The sequence below is a fragment of the Carettochelys insculpta genome, chromosome 4 (assembly GCF_033958435.1).
Source record: "Carettochelys insculpta isolate YL-2023 chromosome 4, ASM3395843v1, whole genome shotgun sequence".
Classification (NCBI taxonomy): domain Eukaryota; kingdom Metazoa; phylum Chordata; order Testudines; family Carettochelyidae; genus Carettochelys; species Carettochelys insculpta.
The window spans coordinates 118,366,365-118,394,290 of record NC_134140.1 but is presented as its reverse complement, the minus strand read 5'-3'; the positions used below and the strand labels follow the sequence as shown (position 1 = coordinate 118,394,290).

The 27,926-nt window shown below is 40.1% G+C and overlaps 1 protein-coding gene across 3 annotated transcripts in view; it reads left to right on the top strand.

The window, feature by feature from the left end:
• Positions 1-27,926, top strand: part of GRID2 (glutamate ionotropic receptor delta type subunit 2) — a 1,071,343-nt gene that overhangs the window by 700,202 nt on the left and 343,215 nt on the right. For all 3 annotated transcript variants that reach the window (XM_074993599.1, XM_074993598.1, XM_074993600.1), the window contains exons 6-7: positions 5,573-5,746; positions 16,283-16,444. In XM_074993599.1, coding sequence (XP_074849700.1) covers positions 5,573-5,746; positions 16,283-16,444 — 336 coding nt within the window. The remainder of the gene's footprint in view (positions 1-5,572; positions 5,747-16,282; positions 16,445-27,926) is intronic.

The following is a 27,926-nucleotide window of genomic DNA, read 5'->3' as shown; positions in this document are numbered from 1 at the left end:
AGCTGACTGAAGTAATAGTTTTTATTGAACCAATTCCTGTTGGTGGAAGGTGCAAGATTTTGAGCTTCATAGAGCTCTTCCTCGTGTGTGGAGAAGGCTTCTAAAATTACACTTGTACCTTATCGAGGATGTGAGTGACATATGAATAAATTTGAATATTGATTAGGCCAAGTCAACCACACCAGAGCAATGGACTGGACTAAAACTGAGTCCTTACCAATGCTCCCAGGATTTTACCCCGCGACCCTGCTCGCCGTCTACGGTGGGGCTAATCACAACGGGGTTTCAGGGTGTGTGAACTGCGCTGCTGCGGTGTGTTTACCCAAGGAAGAAATACCAACAAGATGTCAGGTTCAAACAGGGAGAAAGGGTTTATTTTATAACACCAAAGTATGGATTGTGATAAGGTAGGCAACACAAAATATATGGACCCTTGTTTTTCTGAAATAAGCACAGGATTTGAATACTAATTGGCTTATAGTCTCAAACAATAGGTAACTGCTGTAACAGCACTGCTATCTAACCCCTTAGCTACTTACTTCGCTTCCAGGACGGGCCGTGCAGCCTTCGATGCGTGCTGAAAAATGGAAAGATTAACTTCAGAGCTGTATTGTATTTATTTATTTATTCCTGGATCTTCCTGAGGTTCACCAGGTCGCTCAACCCTTGGCCGACTACCGCGGGGAGCAGATCTTACTTAGAAAAAGAATTTGCTTGCGCTAAGCTAGGTCAATTCTCTAGTTAAATGGGTTGCCCTGCTGGCCAAGCAGGGGAGAGCCCAGTATATGCGGGGTTTCCTTCTGAGAGGTTATCCCCTTAGTTAAATAGTGGGGTTTTCCTACTTAAAGGTTATCCCCTTAAAAAATGGTACTGCCTATTTCGACCACCTTGTTATGGTAGCCCTTTATTGCAGACCTTCATTACCCTTAAAGGGTTACTAAGAATACCAGGGTTTTCCCTTTATAGGGTTATCCCTGACCGCTCTACCCTCCTAAATAGGGGGGAGCTTATAGCTCTGGATTATAATAATAAAGCAGTTTACCTAACTACCCTCCTGTGTGCATGCAATAGTTTTAAGCTAGACCAATAGCATTGGCCTCCTGTGCCTTTACAGAAAGACAAGGAATACAAAATATAAGGCGCAGATCATGGACTTGGGGAAGTCCCAATCCACCCTCTATTACAAAGCTATATAAAAACATTAACTGCTCACCTAATTATTTAACCCTAAACCCAGACCATAAATACCTCCTTATTCCTGCTCTGTGATCCAGGCGCTGGGCCTGTAGTTCTCTTCGAGCTAGGAAGTTATGACCCTCACGGCGCGCTTGTACGGCAGCCGCGTCAGGTCAGATAGTAAAGGAGGAAGAAAAAGAGAGCCAGGAGGAAAAACCGGCTTGGTTAACAAAAACCTCCTGTGTTTTTAGGAACGACCGTGATATTTCAGACACCAGCCTGAGCTAGGGTCAGTGACTGGAAGGGCAGGGTCGCTGCTGCGGTTTCCCCCTGCAGGGCACCGTTGTTTAGGCGGTGCGGTCTGCCAGGCAAACCCTCCGGATAAAAGAACCGGAGCCTTACTAGTGATTTAGCTCTATGGAGACTGGAGCTCTTCTGGTCTTCAGGCTGGAGCTCTTCTGTTCTTCGACGGCCCACAGCGGCTAGAGAGCGATGACTGACACGCAGGTCAGCTTCGGCTCTTCCGCCAGCGATGTTCGGCTACAGGCTCAGTCCAGCTCTTAGCTCAGTCCTTCTTTGTAGTCTTCCTTCTTCTTCTTTGTCAGCTCTCCTCCGAGGTCTGGTCCGGAATGCCCCAAGCAGGGCTGCTCTCCTGAATATATGCAGCCTGGGTGGACCTGTTTGACAACCTCTGCCTGCTAGGTCCTCCTCAGTGCCACAATGTATCAAAGGGGCATTTGACTATTACATATGTATGAGGATTCTAAAGTAACCAATCAGTTTGAAACCTTTCAAACCATAACTTCATACATATTCATAGCCCGCCGAATATTAATTGCAACTGTCATTTTCTAACTGTCATTTTCCAGCGGCCATTTTGTGTATCTGAACACCATTTTGACAGTAAATATATTTTACAATTCTTTTAGTTTTGATGTGGTTTGTGAGGGAAATATGTCACCACTGCTGGTAAAGCAGATTATAAATTTGAACGTTTAGCTTAAGAGCTGTTTGGTTAGGATGCAGGGCAACCACACAGACACCACAGCTCATGGACAGGGACATATAAATCACCTCAGAAGAGGATTTTTCTACATACCTGACAAAGAGCTCTCTGAAGGTCGACAGTGTGCTCCTTCTGCCAAAAAAAGTTGGTCCAATAAAAGATATTACCTCATCTGCCCTATTTCTCTCACATCCTGTGACCAGCAACGCTATAACACTGCAAACAACCTCCTATATCCTTCACTGAAATTGAAATGCAAATTGCTTCTGCCTATGAATTAGTCCCTTGGCTGAGTTTTCTTGTCATTGTATGTAGACCGTCTCTTCAGCTCAAATCTGAAAATCAGAATGAGTGAAGGTTCTTGCCGTCAGTCAATCCCAAGATAAAATACTGGTATAATTATTTGAAAAAGGCAAAAAAAATTAATCAAATTGCCCTGATTTAAGCTGGACCTATTAGGTTTGTGGGTAAGAGCTTTGCAACTGAGATAGTAAATGAAAAAAGGAAACTTTATTGTATCACTTCAGTCCACAGAATCTAAACTATGTTTGTCATCAATTTGTTTGGAGTACTTTTGTTATATTGTTTCATCGTATTGACAAATCCCACATTGCTCGTGTCTCTTTGGTGTTTGTTTGGCTTTTTGTCTCAAGAAAGTATTAATAAAATACACAGTATGTCTAAAGTCTGCAATGATCTAGAGACAAAACCCAGAGAATTCTAATTAATATGCACCAAGTTGCTGAATACCGAAAAATACGCTGCTTTTGGGAGAAAAAAAATGATACATGTTGGCACAACTAAAAGTCAAAACCTCTTATACAATGTCAGCTGACGTTATAGCGTGACCATACAGGTATGATTTTTCACTGTATTTAACAAAAAAAAGTCACAGCTTCTCTGTACCTGTATTAGCAAGTTGTGAAGCAAAAACCAAATGTTCATCCATAGTGAACTTCCCCCACAAGCAGTGTGATTCATTAAAAGGTATTGTTTAGAATGTCGATAATTATATTCTATATTCTTTATTTTCTGATAATATTGCAGCTGCATTTAAAAATATCCTGCATTTGCCAAAGAAATCATCTTTTTTCTTTCTTGTAGCTAGTGAAATGATACAGACTAAATGAAAAGATGGCATATTAAGCTGAGAGAAATCATTATCTATGGTACATTAAGGCTTAATCGACCAGAAATGCAGGATATTACACTGGACACAGCTGATGCCAGGTGTTATTTTGTTTGCAGAAAAATCTATATTTCATAAAGAACATAAATAACAGATGAATCCAAAAGCTATGACATGCTATGAAGAAGAATAAATAGGTTTAGTGTAGTCAAGAGAACTGATGTTAAAATTCAAAACTCTTAGCTTATCCTTTTTCACGGCTTTAAAGAAAATAAACAAAATATAGCTATATCTGAATTATTTGTTTCAGAAGATTTTGTTTTCAGCATGTTCATTGTAGCCAGGAAGAAAGAGATTGGTGTTTAAAGTTGGTGTTTCACAAGTATGTGGTTTTCTTTTTGCAGACAGAAAATTGCACTGTGCTCTTAAACTTGAGCATTTATACCTCCAAAATGTGTGATTATGGCCACAGATCATGAAGCTACAAACACAGATCTACTGGTTTGCTCCTGTAATACATTTATAGACACAGAGATGCATTTGCAGTTTACTGCTGCAAAAAAGGGAAGCTAAGCCTTAAACTTTAGGAAATATACTTCCTTTTTATTTTTATTATTATTATTACTATTATTATTATTATTTTGCCTTCTATTGGAATGAAGAATTGCTACTCTGAGATCCATATTATTGATGGGGTAGCCTCAAAAAGCATTGTTTTTTTAATGATATACAAAAGTTTATCTGCTCATCTGAAGATTATCTAAATCTCTTCAACCTGAAAGTCATGCTGGAAATGTCAGTATAACAAAATTTCACATAAAAATTTTGCTAACTTCAGCATGGAGCATTAAATTCTTATCTTTCAGGCATCAAGTAAATTCAGATAAACAGGGTCAACTCGTTGGGGAAGTAAGCAAATTATTTACTCTGCTAAGGGACAGACTTTAGGTTTGACAGAGATTACATCACATAAATTGTTTTGTGCCATACACTATTTCAATAACTTCTGCTATGCAGGAAAAAAATGGACAAGAAATGACAAGAAGGCCCTAAAATTGAACTAAACTTGTTAGTTTGAAGAAAACATTCAAGTTAAAATAGAAGTTTGGGTCAGTTCTTATTGTTTATTAATCAGTCACCCATACCAATTTCAGGGTCATAGCCACAGCTAGTGTAAAACAGCGTAGCCTCAACTCTTTACATTCTCTCTGTCTCTCATACCACACTCCTCTCCAAACTAATATGTTCAATAAATGTTAACTTAGTTGATATATTTATTTTTCTTTAATGTGTCTGTCCCTAGCTGTGTCTGTCCCTAGGTGCTCATATTTAAGTCATAATAGAGACTGAACCTCTCTAATTCAGCACCCTCGGGACTTGACCGGTGCTGGATGAGAGAATTTGCTGGACCATGGAAGGCCAATACTGTCTAGCAGCAGTACCAACACTTCCACTGCTTAATGGCCTCTTAGAAGATATTTGGGGCAAATTAACAGCTAAACAACAGCACAGAACACTGAGAGTCAGGACTGGTGGCTGTAAACAAACTTTATGGGATCATGCGAAGCTTGGCCTCACCAAGGATAAATGGTCATCCAGCTAGCTAAAATCATGCCAAATTAGGGACTCTGCCAGATCAGAGAATTCCAGATTAGAGAGGTTCAATGTGTAGTAATCTTAGATATACTGTTGGTTTTTAAATTAGTTCCTGCTATACACGAGAACACCTATAGAACTTTGAATACTTTCATGTTTTTCTTTCTCTCCCTCCCCTATCTTTATTTTGACAAATTGTTGGTTAATTATTAAATTATGCTTAGGTTCTTGATATTCTTTTTCCAGGAAAGTCACACTTAAGATCTGAATAAATGTTTGTGCTTCCAGATCTCCTGGTGTAATGCCACACTTAACAATATTTCATACGTCTTCCTGCTGTCCTCAACATCTGTTGTGAAACACTTTAAAGTAAAATATCTAAGTGAAAGGGGGTGGGGGGGAACAATCTGAGCCCAGTGACACCCTCCAGGCTTCTTTTCCAGATTTGGGATAGGACATCTAAGCATGTGTTACAGCTATTGACATGACAAGCCAGCCATTCTAGTGAACTCTCATGTGGTTTTATTTGTGAACATGACAGCACTAGATAATGTGGTACAGCAATGCTACATCTCTCAGCACTCTCAGTTTGTTTTTCATCTATAATCTGTTGGTCACATATCCGTATTTTAACTTTTCTGCATATTCTATGCCTTATCTTACAGGAAATAAGTGATGTGGATGTGCAGGAACTAGTGAGAAGGTCAATTGGAAGGTTAACAATTATTCGACAGACATTTCCAGTCCCACAGAACAGCAGTCAACGCTGTTTCCGTGGCAACCACAGAATATCTTCATCACTGTGTGATCCTAAGGACCCATTCTCCCAGAGCATGGAGGTATCTTCATACTAGTATTTTCTCACCTTTAAGCTATCTTTTTACACAGCTGCTGGGAAAATTTTGAGTTTAGTACAATTTTGACTGTTTAATTTTAATATTCTTCTGTGTGGCATATCCTGAAGGTTCATGCATGAAGCAATGAAATTACATAGCTCTTTGGAGTGCCATCTGGGTGACTAGAATTACAAAGCTAGCCTAAGCCACAGCAAGACAGGGAATTCAGAGAGAATCAGATCAGCATCCAGCAAAAGGGACGTTCAGTTGATGAGCTTTATAGTTCATCCATTCTCCATCAAGAATTGCCTCCACAGAGCCACACAATAACAATTTCATACCAGGTTTCTCAAAATCTAATCACATCAAAATCAGAAAGCAAAAATATCATGAAAGCATAGGCTAAATTTGGTTTTGATTGTTTGACCAGTTCTATTTTGGTAGAATTTAGCCCAGTCATAATAATTAATTTCATAGAGATAAATCGTAAAGAGGATGTAATGCAGCATAGGTTTACACAAATGGTAGATCATGCTAAACTAACCTGACTTCCTTCTTAGGCCGTGTCTACACGTGCCCCTCCTTTTTGGAAGGAGTATGTTAATGATGCACTTCAGAGCAGATTAATGAGGTGCTGACATGCATATTCAGCACCTCATTAGCATAATGGCTGCCAGTCATGCTTCAAAAGTGCTGCTTTTGAAATGCAGACCTGCTGTATAGACGTGGGCACTTTGAAATAAACCCCACACTTCAAATTCCCTTATACCCCAAAAAAATTGGGAATAAGGGAATTTCAAAGTGTGGGGTTTATTTCAAAGCGCCCACATCTATACAGCCAGTCTGCATTTCAAAAGCAGCACTTTCGAACCATGACTGGATGCTGTTATGCTAATGAGGCCCTGAATATGCATGTCAGAGATTCATTAACCTGTTCCAAATTGCCTCATTAAGATTCTCTTTCCAAAAGGGATGGCCTTGGAGAACTGAATTGGTTTTCTTAGATAAGAGAAGTGCAGTAAATCTAAAACGTTTGGTCTTCAGTAAAACATTTGACATTGTACCATGCATGAAATTCTTGAATTAGGGGAAATGGATTCCAATGCAAGCATAGTAAGGTGAATAAGGAATTAGCTAAAGAAGAGATGGCAACAGTTTGTATTCAACTGTGTGTTACCAGACTAGGAAAAAGTTACTAATAGAGTTCCTTAAGTTTTAGTTTTGGGATCAGTATTACTGAATTTCTTTTTGTAACAAATTTGGTGCAAAAATAGGAACGTACTAATGAAATCTGCTCATGATGATTAGTTGGGAGACATTGTCAATACAGAGGAGGATTAAATTAGTATACAGAAAGATCTGGATGACCTTGATGATTGAAGTGACAAGCGAGTGCACTTTGTCTAATAATAAGAATTTCTACTGCACCTCAGGGGTCATCAGTTGGAAGTTAACAGTGGAAAGAGACCTTGGTGTGCAAGTTGAACATAGGATGCCTATGTGTCATCAGTGTGATGTTGCCAAGAGAGAAAGAAAGTATTTAGTCTATAGTTTTTTTTCCCCTTCTTCCTCTGAAGCGTCAACAGTGGCCACTTCTGGAGATGGGACATGCGTGGGTTGGGCTGTGGTTCTGAGGTGGCACCAACCCTTCTCTCTGTCTGGACTAGCTGGTCCTTGCTCATGTCTTCAGGGTGTTACTGATCAGCAAATGTGAGGTTTAGAAAATTTCTTCCTGAGATTGAAGAGGAATGATAGGGGAAGGTTATCTTTCTCTGCAGCACATGTATGTGGGTCACTTTCCAGCATTATCTGAGTATATGTCATTTAACCATTTCCCTACCATTGCAAAGACATTGAGCACTGGCTCAGTCCCTTCTATTGTCTACCTGTGGCACTCTATTATCCTTTCGATCTCATTCCAGGAGGGATTTAGGGTGTGGATGCTGGGTGATATTAGTGCTCTGTGGTATGCAGGTCAGACTAAACATTCGGATGATCCCTTCTTGCCTTAATCTTTCTGACTGTATTACTGTATATGGCCCACTTGAAATTGGCAGAGCCAGGTGCCCCTAAGGATTCATAGATGTCTGACCAGCCACTAACAGGATTGAGTTAATCTATGTGTTCACGAGTTTAGGGTTCTTGTTCACAAGTAAGTGTGTTGCTGTGGTTCTGTCAAAATTATGGTTACACAAGAGTGCAATGGACAAGTGATGTATTTGTCTTTGGACTCTGCAGCATTACACACACACACACACACACACACACACACACACTCTAAGACAATTTGGGAAAAAATTATGATAGTATAATGAATTATAAAGAAAACCAGATGTGTGAAGGTGGTATTCCACATGACTTCCCATGCAAGTACAACTAGTCAGAAATGTGCTCTGCAAATGGCAGAAATTGAATTATTTATTTTTTCTAAAGCACTCCCATATAAAATATTTCCAATTTACATGTGCATTGGAAATTATTGTAACTGCTAGCTTTGCACATTCATCTTAGGGTAAGAAAAATCAAGATGGGTTCTTTCTGCATTTTCCATCCCATGAACACTGTATAAAGATTCTAGAATCAGAACCTAGATGACAGTTTTATTGGTGGTACATGAAGCGGCAAAACAAAATCAGCTTGGCTCATCTGTAGCCATATTTGGTCTGCTGGGCAGCTAGCAGGAATAAACACATGTTTTCAGTATGAAAAACATGTTTTCAGTATGCAAAACATGCAGCTATGACTCAAAGAAAAGCATAGGGTGAATGAATTGAGTGGAAATATTTTGTGTTATGTAGGTTGCTTTTCTTTCTAGAGCCACGTTTTAAACAGGTTTCATTGGGAGACAGCAATGATCTCCTGTATTAGGAAGATTGAGTTGGGATTGCATACAGGCTCCAAGAGTTATTTTATTTTTCACTTATATTACATGTGTGAACATATTTCTTAGGGATCACTAATGCTTGTGGATGGAGAAGGATGTGAAGGGTGAAAGAGGCTAGAACAGATGCAAGACTGAGTGGGTCAGAAGGAGGTGCAAAAGGCTATATGAAACAAAGTACAAAGACAAGAATGGAAAAAAGAAACAAAAGTCGTGTTCAGACATTTTTGGATGCAGCAAATGGGTGATGCATAGAGTGAAAAGAACCAAGACCAAACAGGTGGTTGTGTGGATGACACCTTGAGTTGCACATGGAAGCCTTGGACAGGGATTTAAGGTGTGACTGGATGTGATCAAATTTTCAGGGGAGGATGGTTGATTTCTACAGCTTATTTCTTACACATTTTCTTTTGCTTTTGTTAAGGAAGCTAATTTTTTTTTCCTGGAATATTGCATCCAGTTTTATTTAAATATTTTTTTTGAATTTCTACTCATCCCAGGAGCCTGAAGAGATCACTTTAGAGAAGAAAAAGGGTAACAAACTAGTGAAAAGGAGCATATGAATCTGAGCTTCTTTATAGTGCTATTAAAATATTTCTTCAACAAATTTTGTGTTAACACAAGAAGAGAAGAACTGTGGCTGAAAATGAGAAATAAAATATTAAATTATTTATGGGGTCATCAAAATAAAATTGTTCCATATACTGGATGTTTGTAATGGTTGTGGTACTAGTTTCATAGTTGTTTTGCATGATTTAAAAAAATCAGTGTCATTATGATTATAAGTAGCGCACATCTTTCTTGCGGAATAAGCCAATACACCATGTTTGTTCAGAATGCAACATGAAAATCAACATGTACACTCATTCAGGCAACACACACACACACCAGTCCTACCAACACTATTATTTGTTTTGGCTATAGCTCTGCCAAATCTAATGACTCTTAGATTGGGCCCAAAGATTCTCTTTGTCTTGATCTGATGCTCTGAGGCTGTGCAGGATGGAGCCCAAAGTTCCTCAGCAAAACACCCCATCCTTTAGAGTAATTCTCATTCAAATGATGGATTTCATTAACGACCATTTATCTTGAGATTGTTTTCATTGTCATCCTTCATCAGCATCTAAAATAACTGTCTTTCGAAGCTGTCACATTTTGGTTTCATTGGAATCTATTATCTTGTTCTCACTGGGAGTGTATGCCTTAGGCTTCAGGGTCATCAGTCTGCTTTTCATCTGGCATTGGGTATAATGGATGTGTTTCATGGTCTCATGGTGCCTCTTGAGTTTCTCAGTCTTCCCTTGGCCATCTGGATCCAGCGATGGCCTTCACACTTACCTCTTTCTATGCATGTATTCCTCACTTACGCAAACAAGAATTATACAAGGTTTTTTGGGGGGGGTTCTTTTTTTTGTAATAAAAAATAGCACAATTGATTCTGAGAAACTGAGGTAACTATTACAGAAATTTCTTCATAGTAACAGAAAATAAAACATTGACTCAAAAGTAAAAGATGATTATACTAACTCATGTTCCTGTCTCAACATTGGAGTAGAAACTGACAGCTTACTCAGTGCACATCTACCAACAGCACCAGGCTATTCCTTCCTGCTCCTCAGGGTATGTCTAGACTACATGGAAGAGTGACCCGCTCAGGGTCAATCTTCCAGATTTTGATTTCGCACCTGGTTGGAACATGCAGAATTGAACTAACTAGGGTCAGCAGTCGACCACTGTACTCCTCAATGTTGTGAGGAGTTTCTTCCATTGTCCTCCCTCTGTGAAGATGGACAGGTAAGTCGATTGCAGAAAAGTTGATTTTAACTATGCAAATGCTGTAGCTAGATTTGCGTATCTGCAATTGACTTACCTGCCTAATGTAGGCCAAGCCTTAGAAAGGGTTTCTGGCAGGTTACAACACACAAAACTGAACACTATTTTATTCTAAAATGTTTTACTTGTACATTACATACAAAATATTGTATAAATCATACAGATCTCATATTTTTGGCTACATTTAGGGAAAAACAGTGTTTATTCTGCACACATTTAATGTGCAAATGTGCAGGTGAGTGATATTTATGATAAAAGGAGCTGCAAGAAATTACTGTTGCTATAGCAGAATCACCTATTAGCCTAAACCAAAATTGCAGACACATAGCGAGAGACAGTCCCTGCTTGGGAGAGCATGCATTCTGTAAGGAGTTTGAGAAAAAGAAATGTTGTATCCCCAGTTGGTGGATGGGGAATTTATGTATAGATGAAATAAAGCAATTTGCTCAACATCATGCAAGAATAATATAGTAAATCAGTCCATTTAACCCAGATTTTTTGAGTCCCAGTTCCAGTCTTATGTCTGAACCCAAAGAAAATGCTTAAAATATAATCATGGTTACATAGTGTCTTGAGTCTCTGTTCTCTGAAATATGCAGTGTATCAAACTGTCATTTCAATGGGATTGGAATTAGGCAATTGTATGAAATTATAAATTGTTGTGACCCTCTAGTTCATCTGAATAGTTTGCAGTTGTCCTCAGAATTATGCTCTCTGAACAGAGAAAGACTGATTGTATAAACTCTCTTTCTCTTGGAATTTTATGTGGTTACCAGGCATCTACATCTAACATTATTGGGAGGCTAGAAGTCACCTAATTACATGCTGCTGCTTAATTCCAATAGTCATTCACCCCAGCAAGAGTCTACTGAGTTTGAGGAGATTTGGAACAAGCAGACTATCGGTAACTGAGATATGTAGTGGATTAAATATCTTGTTACAGTTATGTCGTAGAACCATAAATATATAGAACAATCTTTAACTTGTCTCCCTGTCTCACACTCAATTAATGCAGTGCTCTTCCAAGAAGTGGATAGGATTGTACAGAAGAAGAAATTAACTCTAGTGCATTTAATACTCTATTATTGGAGACTGTTGATGCCATAGTGCTGACCTAAAATATTGGTAAAGGTCTAGAAATTGTGTAATGCTTGCTGAACTCTGTAGTTGTGGGTCTTATTAATATTTCATGTAAGCACAGTTAAATTGATGCTAAATTAATAAGTGTATTCCTCTGTGTGAACTATGAGAAATGATTTCTTAGTTCCGTGATATTAAGTTATAAAAATTACGTAAAAATAATGTCATTTTGTTGGGAAGTAATGACTTAGCATTTGTAGTCTTTATGTATTAATTTGGCCTTACTGATGATTTTATTGTCTTTCCCCTCTGGAGGCTCTATTTTTTTTTACCAGTTTTCTGCCATATATTATTATAGCAGCATATAATTTATTTCCCATTCTTCCATTTCCCCGAGTCACAAGTCTAAGGTATAGCAAATTTCTTTGAGGAAATAGGACTTCAGTTGACAGACATTCAAGTCTTATAGTTCTGAGTAGCTCAACAGTAGATTATGAAAGGCCAGATCTACACTAGACCTGAAAGTTGGTCCAAGATACATAATTGCAGCTAAGACAATTGCATAGCTGGTCTCAGTGTATCTAACAGGCTGTCCTCACAGAGGGATGTCAAAGGGAGAAACTCTGTGATAATGAAGTGTACCAGGGTACTGATAGTTGGATTTTGCACATCCCTAGTAGGCATGCAAAATTGAATCCTGGAAGATTGACTGGGTTGATCTCCTGGTAAGTATAGATGTACATGAAGTTACTGACAGAGTTCATTTTTAACCAGTCTGGGTTTGATGCTCAGCTGTTGTAAATTAGCACCACACCAGAGTGCCACTGATTTACCTCACCCATAGTTCTCCATTTCTCTAATGTTGTCATTCACAGCTGTGATGTCTAACCTTTGAGTTACAAAGAAAACAAGTAACCCTATTCAAATGCTACACCTCTGAATTCTGAAAACATTCAGAACTAGCAGAGATGTACAGGAAGTTGATTTAATGGTGAAAAAGAAAACTTCCTAAATATAAAATGATAAACCCCTCCCTCAGTAAAGGAAAAAAATGGAAGGGTCTGTCCCTGTATAGTTTGCAGTGGTAATGGGAGATCATGGAAGGTTTAAGGAAAAGTCAGATTGGAATTTGCTGTGGAAATATGGGAGGCTAAGGAAGCAGCAAGTATTAGGATCTTCTGCAAAAAGAGAGGGATAGACTTCCTTGGATTCTAGGGGAGGAAGGTGTCAGTAGCAAAAGTCTTGTGTATGGGTCTATGGGGACCAGCCTGCTGAAGAGAGAGTCAGGGCCCGTATGTATCAGTGCAAGTTGGGGCCTGTATAAGGCAGCACACACTTTGTATACGATTATATACAGTTATTTATTAGTATAGGCAAAAATTAATATTTGGAATATCATAATTTTCAGATGATATTTGGACTTTTGAATATCTGAGCCAGTGTATCCCCTTCTTCAGGAGCCCCTTCCTTCCTAACCAACTGTACCTTTTAATGATTACAAGACTGCCCTACCTTTAAGATATTTTCTGACACAACGTAAGAGTCCCCAGCAGGCCAAACTTCCATTTCATTCAATTTCACATCCTTAGGTCTCCCTCTTCTCCTAAGATCTTCAGGGGCAGCCAAGTAGTCAAAATTTTCATTTTTTTAAAAAATTTTTGGGGAGGACTTACTACATATACCGGCTAACACCTCTTACAAATGCAAGGGGTAGTTAGATATTGATCTTAGCAGCACTGAAACAGAAAACTAGTCCTGCATCAAATAGCTAATTAGTTGTCACATACTAGAGGCACACCTATATCCTTTTTGGTGTCATTGAGGAAACCTGGGTCTCCCCTGGATGGTCACAGACCTGAGAACTTAAAATGACTGATAGAGGATCTGAAAAGAGAGTTCTCAACTGCTCTGGATGTGACTTAAGCTTCTAACTTAAAATTGCTTCTGAGCACCATGTTGTCAGATGCAGCTAATGATTTCTCCTTATGATTGCATCAGCAGGATACCTGTCCCTGCCGTCTGAAGACAGAGATGACTAAATGGACTATTTTATAAATTGTTTGTTTTAGAAGAGCTTGAGAATTCTGTTCCTTTATTAACTTCATACAGAATTATATCTTGTCATTAATGTCTGACTGAACTTGTGAATACACATTTAAAAAGTAAATATATAAACATTTATCAAGATAACTTGAGAAGAGCAAAGCAGGTGATTTCTGTTTCATCTGCTGAGCTTTGATGTCCTATGTTGGATGCTGTGCTTAAACTTCTGGCCATAACCATATATATATGCACAGTATGAGAGTTCACTTATGTAAGGCAGGGGTCTGCAACCTGTGGCTCTTTAAGGACTTCTTTGTGGCTCCTGATGCTATAATTGTGAAGTGAATAAATCCTTTCCTGATTATTTTCAATATTTTAGTAAACATTTAAAAGCTGAACAATGAACAACTCATGTCTAAACAGCAAACAATATGTGATCTCAAAATGTTGGATAAATCCCCCTTTAATACATGCAGTGCATTGTGGGACAGGTATGTGTGTTGTTTTTAAGACAGGGTTACAAAAAGTAGGGTTTGATATTATTTATTAAGGACTGTCTCGTATTCACATGCCTTGTGGCTCTTAAATTATTTTTTTACCTAATTATAAAAAAAAGACTCTCCTTTCCCTTTTGGTTGCTGACCCCTGATGTAAGGCACTAAGAGCCCTTAGCTTCCATAGAAATTGATGGAAACTGAGGGCACATGGTACATTGTAGAACCATGTCTAATATGCAAGCTAATATTAAATATTTATAATATGTTGCCATTGTGGAATTCTTGGAATTCTGAAATAATGTCTCCGGGCACTTAAATTTTTGAGGGAAGTGTAGGGAGCATGCACTGCTTATGCTAAAAATTTAGGGTTTTTCATTTTAAATATTAATAAGCCCTCAAACAGGAAAGAGGACAAGTGATTTTTTTTGCAACTCCAGTGACTTCACTGAGAGTTCCATATACAGCATTTCATAATAGGGGTTAGGGCTTCTTACTCTGTATCTCTTCATATTCCCAATTTCAGTTACCTGAACTGCATCTACTAAGAACTGCACTGATTGTAGATCATAAAATTACATAATAAACACTATGAACTGCAAAAAGAAAAACAAAATGTGTCCTACGGGGTATTATCAGGCCATATTCGCCTCGAAACGCTGCTTTGGTAAAAAGCTTCTGTGAAAGAATTGAAGCCCAGCAATTTATTTCCATGATTTATTTTAACTTTCAGTTGGTTAGCATCACAAGGTGACTGACCCCTGTAAGGGGGGAATAACCTACCCCAGCCGTGACATAATTAGCTGACTTCCCCACTGGGCAAGATGAAGGTCATGTGACTCATTCAGGCCTTCTAGGGAAAAGCTAAGAGACAAAAACCTGTGGATGAGGCTGGAGATGGGCTGTGGACTCTGGAAGTGGCTAGCTATCAAGCAAGAAACCCTGGATATGGTGGCTTGATACAGAGCAAGAGAACAGGCTCCCTCCCCTGAAAATGGGCCTACTTAGAGACCGGAGTAAAGGCTTTGTTTTGGACTATTAGGAAGAGATACCACTGAAATCTTCTGCTGCAAGATTTTGAAAAAAAAAATAATGAGGCCTGGCACTGTAGAACTCTCTTAGACCACTATCAGAGGCTCAGTAGCTGGCTGACCTTCATGTACTTACAGACAAATCAACCTAGCATGTGGAAAGCCCAGATATTGAAAAATATGCTAGTACTTGAGAACTAGTTAATGAAATTGTTTGGAAATTGGCTAGAAATAAGAAACAAAAAAATAACCTGATGATAATTTAGATCCCAATCCTGCAGCTGGATCTGTGCAAGAAATGGTCCCCCTGCTGGCTCGCACAGGAGTGGAGACAACAAGAAGTCCTGTGGCACCTTACAGACTAACAGATAATTTGGAGCATAAGTTTTAGGGGGGAAGACCCGCTTCATCAGATGCAGGAGTGGGAAGGTTCCAGAGGAGGATTTAACTATATGATCTTATGAAAAGGAGGTGGTTCCAGTCAAGGGGAGGGCCAGAGTTGACACGATCTGTCCCCTCACGGAGGATGTGGCTCATTATCAGCAGTTAATGTGGAGTTGTGAACATCAAGAGAAGAGAAATCAGGTCAGTTCAGTCAGAGAGGAAGTGGCCCATTATCAGTAGCTAAAGTGGAAGTGTGAACATCAAGAGCGGAGAAACTGCTTTTGTAATTGGCCAGTTGCTGTTCAATCCTTGGCTGATAGTGTCCAATTTGCAAATGAATTGCAGCTCTTCAGTTTCTCTTTGGAGTCTGTTTTTGAAGGTTTTTTGCCATAGGATTGCTACTTCTAAATCTCTTATTGAGCATCCAGGGAGATTGAAGTGTCCTCCTACAGGTTTGTTGCATGTTACCATTCCTGATGTTTGGTTTGTGTGTGTTTGTTCTTTAATGTAGAGACTATCCAGTTTGGCCAATGTATATTGCAGTGGGGCATTGCAGGCACATTAAAAGTGCAAGTAGTTGTTGTGGATCTGAACAGCACTCCAAGTAGTTGATGATAGCATAGCTAAGGGTTGGCTGTTTTAGTAGGTTTTAAGCTGTTTAATACCAAGAAAATCATTTAGTTATTCACAGGGTGGGCAATAAATACCTGAGGCAAATAGATTATTAATTCTGTTTATGTCTGCTAGCTTGTGTCTGCTAACTGCTAAAAATCAATCTTTAATCTCTTTGCAGATTTCGAACCTCTACATATACGATACAGTGCTTTTATTGGCTAATGCTTTTCATAAGAAGTTAGAGGACCGCAAGTGGCACAGCATGGCTAGCCTGACTTGTATCAGAAAGAATTCCAAACCCTGGCAAGGAGGGCGATCCATGCTGGATACCATCAAGAAGGTACTTTCCTCCTATATTTTGTTCTCTTTAGTTTCCACTCCAGTGAGAAACAAATCCCAGTGAAAAGAGATCTGTTCATACTAACAGCAATGTTTTTCCACAAGCTACAGCATTAGTTCACAATTTTAACAAAAAGTTCTTAAGGAAAACTTTCCTTAAACATTTTTATTTGTTTTGTTATTTTGTAATGGGCAGGTCTGAAACAAAAATGTTATAGCTGCTGAATAGCAGAGTGTGTGTATTTCAAGCACAAAATAGATCATGTTATTTTTGTGCCTAGGAAGTGGGAAGGTAAAAACAGAGAGATCGGTTATTCTCAGATAATTGATATTAGAATTACAGACCTTCTTTGTCATTGAAACAGTGTAAGAAAAAAGGATGGAATAATTGCATCCAGCGAACATTCCATGCAGTTCATTTTTAAACTCCTACAGGCGCAATGTAATAGAATCATACAAATCAAAGCCAGAAAAACCACAGTAAGTCATCTGCTCTATCTGCTGCAGTATAAGATTGTTCCCAATGGTATAATTTATACTGCTTTGTCCAGCTTTAAGTTTCCCAAAGAATTGGCTTCCACTATTCTCTTGGAATATTGTTTCACATCCTAATTATGCTCAGTGTCAAGCAACTCTTTCTTGATACTCAGTCTAATATTCTTGCATTTAGTGTTACACAATTACTGCTTGTTTTAGGACTGTCAAGACATTTAAAATGGATCCTGATTAATTACATGATTAATCGCACTGTTAAACAATAGTAGAATACCTTTTATTTAAATAGGTCTGGATGTTTACTACATTTTCAAATACATTAATTTCAATTACAACATGAAACACAAAATATACCATGCTCACTTTATTTTTGATTACAACTATTTGCACTGTAAAAAAGAAACAAAAGAGAGGATATTTTCAGTTCATCTTATACAAGTACTGTAGTGCAATCATTATCATGGAAGTTGATCTTACAAATATGGAATTATGTACAAAAACTGCGTTAAAAATAAATCAAGGTAAAACTCTCAGAGCCTACAGTCTTCCTCAGTCCTGCTTCTTGTTCAGTCAGTCAGTCAAATGACGAAGTTGATTTACATTTATGGACGAGACTGCTGCCTTCTTCATGTTTATGCCACCTCAGTATGAATATGGGAGTTCACATGGTGCTGTTGTCACTGGTATCATAAATAGGATTGCCAACTTTCTGGCTGCACAAAACTGAATGCCCTTCTCTGATGCCCTGAGCCCTGCTCACTCCTTCCTTCCTCCCTCTTACACTCACTCTCCCCACCCTCTCTTGCTCATTTGCACTGGGAAGGCATGGTGGTAGGGATAGGGGGTGAGGCCGGTACTAAGAAATCAAGGGTGCAGGAAGGGGGTGGATTGGATGGGATGAGGGGTCCTGCTGAGAGTACAGGCTCTAGGGTGGGGCCAGAGATGCGGGAATTTTTATGCAGATAGGGGTGGAGCCAAAGGGTTCAGAGTATGGAAGCGGGCTCTGGGTTGAGGAAGGGGGTATAGGCAGGGAGGATGTTTTTTGAGATGGGTCCAGAAATTAGGGTTTCAGGATGCAAGAGATGCAAATGCAGGATGCAAGAGGAGGCTCTGGGGTGGGACAGAAGAGGATAAGGGTGTGAGGTTTGAGGGCTCTGGCTGGGTGTGCAGAGTCTAGGGTGGGGCTGGGGATGAAGGGTTTGGGGTGTAGGAGGGTGCTATAGGTTGGGGCTAAGGCATTAGGATGGTGGGAGGGGGTCAGGGCTGAGGTGGTGGGGTTGGGGTGCGGAGGTTGTCAAGGGGGCTCAAGCTCTGGGTAGTGCTTACCACAAGCAGATTCCAGAAGCAGCGGCATGACCCTTTTCTGGCTTCTACATGTAGGGACAGCCAGACAGCTCTATGTGCTATTATGTTCACATGCATTTCCCCCGCAACTCCCATTGGTCATGGTTCCCAGCCAGTGGGAGCTGCAGAGTTGGCACAGGGTGGGGATAACATACAGAACCCTCTGGGTGCCCCAAGACATAGGTGTCTAGGGGGTGAGACGTGCATATGCTGTTTCCAGGATCTGTGTGGAGCCATGGCAAGCAAGGAGCCTGCCTTAGCCGTGCTGCACTGGTGACTAGATTTTTAACAGCCTGCTCAGTGGTGCTGCCTGGGGCTGCCAGGGTCCCTTTTTGTCTGAACGTTCTGAGTGAAAAATGGATGCCTGGTCATGTTTCCCTTCATGCCTTGCCTACCATTCCAGGCAATATGCTTCCAAGCTGATGACTAGTTCTGTTCAGTAACAATGCACAGCAATGTAAACTGACACACAGCAGGGCCAACAGACTTGCCAGGCCTTTGGGCAAGGAGGTGGACGGAGCTGGGGGGTGAGTGACTCTGCACTACTGGAAGAAGAGGAGCCAGAAGTGGGACTGGAGACACCCAGGCCTCAGCGCTTCCCAGAGTGGGCTGAAATGCACCTCTGCCCCTCTCACTTTCTACCCCACAGGCCTCAGAGCTGCATGGAGCACTCTGCACCAGGCTCTGGCAGCTATTTAAATGGCCCACAACTCCAGCTGCTGCTGCCACTGCTATGGTATTGTGGCTGGGAGCCCCAGACCCTTTTGAATTGCTAGGAGCTAGGGCAAGTGCCTCCTCTGTACCCCCACTTCCCCTGTCAGCACTCCTACTGATACATTTTCGTTATCTGAGTCAGATGTCACCAACAAGAAGGTTGATTTTCTTTTCTTTTCTTTTGTTTTCTTTGTCGTTCAGGTTCCGTAGTTCACTTCAGAGTGTTGCACTTTTGAGACTGCTGAAAGCATGCTTACCCTCATCCTGCTCAGATTTGTCATGGTATTTCAGATGGTTAATCCTTGAATCGACTGTCATAGCTATCTTTAAAAATCTCACATTGGAACCTTCTTTGGGATTTGTCAGATTTCCAGTGAAAGTAATCTTGCATCAGATTTGTTTGGTGGTTATTGAGATTTCCATAATGTGAAATGTATGGTAGAAGACATAAGACATACTCTTCTCTTCCAAGGAGTTCGGACACAAATTTAATTAACACTTTATTTTAAATGAGTGTCATCAGCATAGAAGCATGTCCTTTGCATTGATGGCTGAAGCAAGGAGGGGTTTACAAATGTTTAGCACATTTGGAGCCTAAATAACCTGCAGTGATGACTAAACAGGTCTTGTTTCCACAAGTGACATTTAACATAAGTAAGAAGCAGGCAACATTATCACTTGCAAAACTTGTTTGTCTTAGGCTGTGTCTACACAAAGCTCCCTACTTCCTCGGGAGCGTGGTAAGTAGGGTGTCAGGAGATTACTAATGAAGTGCTGCGGTGCATATGCAGCACTTCATTAAGCTAATTTTCCCCTGTGGCACTGTCGAAGTGTTAAACTTGGAAGTGCTGGCTTGCGTGTAGCTGTGGCTAACCAGCCGGTACTTTGAAGTGTCTGGGCAACTTTGAAGTCCCTTTATTCCTTTACAAAATTTTGAGGCGCAAAGGGACTTCAAAGTTGCCCAGGCGCTTGGAAGTAGTGGTGGGTTAGCCACAGCTACACGCGAGCTGGCGCTTCGAAGTTTAACACTTCAAAGTAGCGGCGGGGGAGAATTAGCTTAATGAAGTGCTGCATATGCACCGCAGAACTTCATTAATAATCTTCCAACACCCTACTTACCATGCCCCTTTTGAAGTAGGAAGCTAATGTAGATGCAGCCTTAGTGACTGGCTGAAGAAGTAGGACAGAATGGATTTGCAGGCTCTCTAGTTTCATTTGGTTTGGCTTTTGGATACAGTTATGAAATAAATGTACATGTGTAAGTTACACTTCCATGATAAAGTGATTGCATTACTGTGCTAGTAGGAGGTGAATTGAAAATGCTGTTTGTCTTTTCTATCATTTTACAGTGCAAATATTAGTAAGTAGAAATAATATAAAGTGAACACTATGCTTTGTATTCTCTATAATTAAAAGAAATATATTTTAAAATCTAGACAAGTATCCAAAAATATGTAATAAATTTCAATCAATATTCTATTAACAGTGATTAAAATTGTGATTTATTACAGTTAATTTTAAATCGTAATTTATTTTTAGTTAATCACATGACTTAACTGTGATGAACTGACAGCCCTACAAGCTATCCATGTCCTTTTTGATATTTATACCCTTCTAATATGTGTAGATTATTACTGTGGCATTCTCTGGTCACCACCTAGCCAAGAAATATTTAGTCTGTTTAATATTTCCTCATTAGTCGGTCCATTCAGATTCCTAAGAATATGTATCTCTTGTTTGTAATCCTTACAAGTTGTCAATATCTTTCTGGTAATGATGTACATGTGATGTATATTTATAAATTGCTGACAATTTCTATATTGTACTAATGAAGGAAAACAACAGTGATTTTCAACAATCACAAAACTATTCTATCTTGTTTTAAGAAATCAGTTATCACAGAAGGCATAACACTTTTTAAAGTAACCAGAGAAAGTCATATTGGGTCGGGATAGACTTAGTGGCAACAAAGATGGCTTCTTTCAATTAGCTTCATACTATTTCCAATCCTGGGACCAATCTGCACTAGCCCTGGTGTGAAGCAGAGCAGCCTCAGGTCTAGTTCATATGCAATTGACTGCTCCTGGCCTCCCAGGTCCCATTCTGGTTGCTGGAGTTGCCAGCATGTAGGGACATTCGCACCAGGCCTTTTATAGCAGAGGGCAGGAAAGTACCTTTACGAAGGGTAGTTATGTTGCCAAAGAAATCTATCAAGCAGGCTTGGCTGCTTTTATGTTTATTTTATCTTTACACTACACCTTTTTCAGGCTTGTTTGCTCTTAGGGTCTCCTTTTCAAGAGCTGTCTTGGCTAAATCCTAACACACGCTTTCTCTCTGAGGGCTACTTCCACTTACTAATACTTAAGTGAGACACTGAACCAATAAATCCACTCTACCTTTTCCTATCAGGATTAACACTTGTTATCTGGATGAGGCATTTCAGACAAATACAACCAGCCATAACACTTTCTTTGAACAGAGGCTGGGAAAGGGATGGCTGACTGCATTTTTACATTTTTTCTTAGCTTCCTTGTGATATGTGTCAGTCCATTCTCCTACAAGAGCATCATTTATGTGGTTTCTTAACACACTGTCAGTTTTTTGCTTTCAAATGCTACAGAGTTTATTAAATTCTTTGCCATGCCATCCTCACTAACATTTCTAGTTTGTCTTTTTCCATTGCCTGCCTTTTATAACTGGATGATTAATAAAACAAAGTCCTCCTGTGGCCTTTCACACATAACCTACACTGTGTGAAGATTAATCTGTGAAGCAGTTCTCCCTGAAACAGAAATAAAAATGTATAACCAAAGGAAATATGAAAGCCTTTGAGAAGGCAGGAGCAAATGAAAACACTGCATAAGGAATGTGAGTTAGGTCACTAGGGAATTAACAGGAGGTGTGGTAATTCTTGAAATGTGCAGCCCTAGTCAGAGCTTAAGCTCCTTGGTCATGTCTCTCCTGGCCCTGTTTGCTAGAATTGGAAGAGACCTCAAGAGGTCCAACCACCTGCTGAAAGAAGGACCAATCCCAATTAAACCACCCCAGCCAGGACTTGAGATGAAAGAAAAAGTGGGTCTTCCATGATCTAATAAATTCCTTAGTCTCTGAGGTGCTACATGTCTACTTGTAATGTATTGGAATAGTCAGTGCCTGGAGTACACCAAAGAACATCTTATCTAAATTGGTTTAAGTTCAATAAGACAGCCCTTAAATTTAGAATCACTGGATCATGGGTGGAAATCCAGTTGAAACTGATATGGATGGGTGTGCTTAAGGGTGGATTGTGTAATTTCTAATCTACTTTCTGATTTCAAATCACTGGACTTTTGATTTTTTTTTAATTCCATTTCTAACCCTTGTAGACTGCAGAGACCCACAGTCTCAAGGTGCAAATTGGACTGTCTGAGTGCTGAAACAGAGCTGTTGTAATAGCAATACCTTTCTCACTGCTACAGCTGAAGTTCTGTCAGCCTTTGACATATGAACCCTTATTTGTAGTTCAGCCACAACCATTTGTTCAAGAGTAAAAGTTATTGTACAATGGCTCAATCCCACAAGTAAATCTGTACTTTTTCTTGACAAGTAATCATTTGGCTATTCAACTGCAAGTATTCATATGAAAGAAACTGAGGTTATCAATTTTTTTAGTACTTGTCTAGTAGCTTTGGATTAGAAACTGAAGTTTTTCCTTCCATAACTAGGTGCTTATTGTGACTTCAAAGTAAATGTGGGGCTTTGTGGAGCAGATACATTGCACATTCTTTAACATATATTCACAAGATTTTGGATAATATTTTGGATTAACGGGCTCAAGGGATATAAATCTCCAATATACACATTGGTGTATGAATGCAAATGCCTGCTTGCTTTGATTAGTGCTGCCAGGTATAAAGTGTGGCTAATGTTCCTCCCTGGCAGTAGATGGCAAAAGTACCTTGAAACCTTGTTGGTGTCATTCCTTACAGTCTTTGCATTGACTTTGTGGGCCTGATACAGAACCTAGTAATGAGCTTGTTCAGCTGGGGTTGTTCCAGGCTGGTATTGAAGGGTTCAGTGGGCTGATTCAGGAGATTGCAGGGGGCTCGGGTTCAGGCTCCAGGCAGCATTTACCTATGGCTGTTCCCTGAAGCAGTAGCATGTTCCTCCTCCAGCTCCTATATGATGGCATGGCCTGCTCTGCGCGGTATCCCATCTATAGGTGCTCCCTCCCCACCAACTTCCATTTGTGATGATTTCCGGGCAATGGGACCTGCAGAACCATAACTTGGGGCAGGGGTAGTATGAAGAGCCCCCTGCTACCCCTCTGCATAGGAGCTAGAGGTGGGACATGCTGCTGGTTTTGGGAGCCGTATGGAGCCACAGCCAAGAGGGACAGCCACAGCAAACAGCCTCACTGTGACTCCAACTGGACTTTTAAGGGCCTGGTCAGCAGTACTAGCAAGAGCCACCAGGGTTTCTTTTCAACTGGGCATTCTGGTAAAAAGCCAGACATGGGGCAACCGTATCAAGCAACTCTGCACAGGCTAATATTGCAGGAGCTTCTTTGCCAGAAATGCACACATGGTCAGGCTTTCATAGCGCCCATTGCAGGCCCTGTGTGTTGTGTTGTGACTGAAGCAGACTTTGACAAAAGGCAGTTTTGTGATGAGAAAGGAAGGATCACCAGCCTGAGACCAGCAGAGGGACCGAGTCAAAGTTCTCTGTCCTTACTGGGCTGTGTCTCTTTTTGCTCCCTTGGCTGTAACTAGCCCAGTACTGGGTGGAAATAGCACATGTAACATGGCATACAGAAGGAGATGCTGTCCTGTCCTTTGCTTGCTTAAAGATTTTACGTAGAGCTCTCTCCCTCTGAGGCTGGGTTTTATCTAACCATTAAAGCTGGATCATGGTAGTTTTAAAGTCAGACGAAGAGAACTTTTGCATAAGTAAAATGCCTCAATGTATGTGAACTGCCTTTTGAAATCTATGGGACCACTTTGATTTATGGATTTGAGAATAAAAAAGGAAATATTTAATCAGATAAATTTGAAGTATTAGAGGTAAAGAGAGAACAAAAATCCCAGTGGAAGAGGTAAAAGAAGTGTATAGCAGTAAAGGAATGGTACTCGTAGAAGTGTGGAGAAGTGATGAGAGAAAGGTGAAGAACAAGAAACTGTGGAAGACTGTCAAAACAAAAAAGCAGTGAAGTAGCACTTTAAAGACTAACAAAATAATTTATTAGGTGAGCTTTCATGGGACAAAGACTGAGGTTACTTTTAAGTACATGAGATGAACAGATCAGGGAAAGGAGCAAGCATCTAAGAAATGGAAACAAAAAGCAGTCAAGTAGCACTTTAAAGACTAGCAAAATAGTTTATTAGGTGAGCTTTCGTGGGACAGTCCCACTTCTTCAGACCATAGCCAGACCAGACCAGACTCAATATTTAAGGCACCGAGAACAAAAACAGTGAGCAAGGAGGACAAATCAGAAAAAGATAATCAAGGTGAGCAAATCACAGAGCGGAGGGTTGGGGGGGAAGGTCAAGAATTAGATTGAGCCAAGTATGCAGACAAGCCCCTATAGTGACTCAGAAAGTTCCCATCACGATTTAAACCATGTGTTAATGTGCCGAATTTGAATATAAAAGCCAGCTCGGCTGTTTCCCTTTCCAGAATGGTGCGATAATTCTTATTCAGTAACACACATACCTTTAGGTCATTGACAGAATGCCCCATTCCATTAAAATGTTGACTAACTGGTTTGTGCATCCGGAGTGTTTTGATGTCTGTTTTGTGCCCGTTGACCCTTTGTCTAAGGGAGTTAGAAGTCTGTCCAATATACAAAGCATCTGGGCATTGTTGGCACATGATGGCATATATGATGTTAGTAGAGGAGCATGAGAAAGTGCCCGTGATTCTGTGAGTAACCTGGTTAGATCCAGTGATGGTATTTCCAGAGAAGATATATGGACAAAGCTGGCAGTGGGCTTTGTTGCAGGGAAAGGTTCCAGGACTGGTATTCCTGGGGTATAGACTGTGGCTGTTAGTGAGGATCCTCATGAGGTTGGGAGGTTGTCTGTAGAAGAGAACAGGCATGTCACCCAGGGCCTTCTGGAATGTAGCATCCTGATTAAGGATAGGTTGTAGGTCCTTAATAATTCGTTGCAGTGGTCTGAGTTGGGGGCTGTAGGTGATGACCAGTGGTGTTCTGTTCTTGGCTTTTTTGGGCTGATCTTGGAGTAGCTGGTCTCTGGGTATTCCTCTGGCCCTGTTGATTTGTATTTTTACTTCTCCTGGTGGGTAATTCAGGTTTATGAATATTTGGTAAAGATCTTGTAGTCTTTGGTCTCTGTCAGTTGGATCAGAGCAAATGCAATTGTACCTAAGAGCTTGACTGTAAACAATGGATCTAGTCACGTGTGCAGGATGGAAACTAGAAGGGTGTAGATAAGTATAGCAATCATTAGGTTTTCGGTACAGTGTGGTACTGATCAGGCCATCCTTGATTAGTACTGTAGCATCCAGGAAATGTATCTCTTGCATGTTGTAATCGAGGCATAAGTTGATGGTGGGGTGTAGATTGTTAAAGTCTCTGTGGAATTCTTCTAGAGCCTCTGTACCATGGGTCCAAATCATAAAGATGTCATCAATGTATCTTAAGTAGAGGAGTGGTACTAGGGGATGAGAGCTGAGGAAATGTTGCTCCAGGTCAGCCATAAATATATTAGCATATTTTGGGGCCATGCGGGTGCCCATAGCAGTTCCACTAATCTGGAGGTATAAATTGTCCCCAAAACGGAAATGATTGTGTGTGAGATCAAAGTTACAGAGGTCAGACACCAGATTGGTTGTAGTGGCATCAGGGATGGTATTCCTGATTGCTTGTAATCCATCTTTATGTGGAATATTAGTGTACAGAGCCTCTACATCCGTTGTGGCAAGGATGGCGTTATCAGGAACTTTTCCGATGTTTTGGAAAGTGGCATGGTAATGAGGCAATTAGAAAAAGGCTAATAAGGCACTAATGTGCATATTCAGTGCCTTCTTAGCATAATAGCGGCCTCATGAATTTCAAAGTGCAGACTTCGAATTGCAGATTGACAGTGAAGATGGGGGCAGCTTTAAAATAAGAGCCCCACTTTGTCATTCCTTTACTCCCCCAGAACTAGATTAGGGTAAGGGAATGTCAAAGTGGCCCGCTTATTTTGAAGCTGCCCTCATCTACACTATCAATCTGCAATTTAAAGTCTGCACTTCCAAATTCACGCGGCCACCATTATGCTAATGAGGCACTGAATATGCATGTTAGCACCTCATTAGCCTGCTTCAAATTGCCTCATTACAATGCCATCTCCGACAGGAGAGTGGGAGTGTGGAAGCAGACTAAAAGTCACAGTCTGGTCAGTTGCCCCTTTTGCCTTAGCTCTACTGCATTGGCTGGTCCATGGATGTTAGGGTAGTGCCTAGAGCCAAAGCTGTGAACACACCCTGCCTGTATGCATGGAAAGGGGAACACTGAAGGCTGCTCTCCCTTCTGTATAATCTATATGGGTAGCATGAATAAGGAGGCTTTATTAAAAAACCCTGCTTTGGTGCACATAGGCTGAGCCCAAGATTGAGTCCAAAATTAGAATAAATATTGATACCCAGTGAAATTGATGGAATATTTTCATTGGGATAGAAAAAAGCTTTTAAAACGTCATTCTAGAATAGATGATCAAGGAATGGCAACATCTGAAAATATTTCAGCCTCAGATGAAATGTAGCTCAAATTCCTGGCGGGAAAACCAGGAGAAGAGATATGTGGGTCTTTAAAAGATACACAATGCAATGTTTAGAAAATATTCAGAAGGAAGGGAAGTGGTGACAAACTACAGAGAAAATTCAAGCTACAGTGTCATTTATTGAAAAGAGTAGCAGTCGTCTGAGAGAAATGCAGAATTTTGCCGTTTGCATTAATGGGGCAGGAAAAAATACTGGGATGAGGCAGAAATGCAAAAAGGGTTCATTTGTGCAGTCCTTTTACCAGTATTTGTGAATATTCAAAGTATAAATGTTTGTGATTTTCACACAGGGAAAAAATTACATCTGCATAGAGAGCTAGCATAAGGCCCATGCACCAGTTAAATCCCACTGAGGCTGTCATAATTCATGAACATAAAACTCTGTTTGCAAAGTATTTTAGAATAAAATAAATGGCTAAATGCATAAGGTAATTCATTCATTAACAATCTGATCAGCTCTTGCAAATAGTTTTAAATTTTTTTATTTTTTTCCTTTAAAAATAAATATCCTCAAGGATTCAAGCCTTGGCTAACTTTATTAGTTAATAAAGACGTTGGAATATGAAGAAAATAAGGCAGTAACATAAAACAGTGATTGTGGTTGAAAATACTAATCTTCCTGAATAGTCTCAGAATAAATTAAAATAGGATGATAGTGATGATTATGATGTAGGAAAAATGGCTCCATATTGTGGCATAAATCTGCTCTCTACCATCCCTACCCTCATCTCCTTCCAGATTGTGTAGTTCAATGATAAAAACCAAGTTCTTACCACTACTGGCACTGTAGAGCCCATCTATCTGTGGCAGAGCAAGCTGTGCTTTATTCTACCTCATGAATCATCAACAGAATTGTCTTTTGAATGCCGATTCAGAATTTGTTATTGTTAGTGCTGATGTATGAAGCAGAAGAGATACAGTTTGATTTTCCGATAGCAGATTAAGCTTGCATTGTTGGCTGTTAGAAAAAAAATGTGTTTTCAAGTTTGTACACTGAGCAAATTTGATACTGCAGACATTGATGGAGAATAAATATTCAACACAAAGATGTAATGCTTACAGACATTTCTGTGTGCTTGCCCACACTGCAGAGGATGTTTTAAAACCTAGAAGAAACAGTGAGGATAAATATCTTTACAGTTGATAGGCAACCTCGCTTTTTGA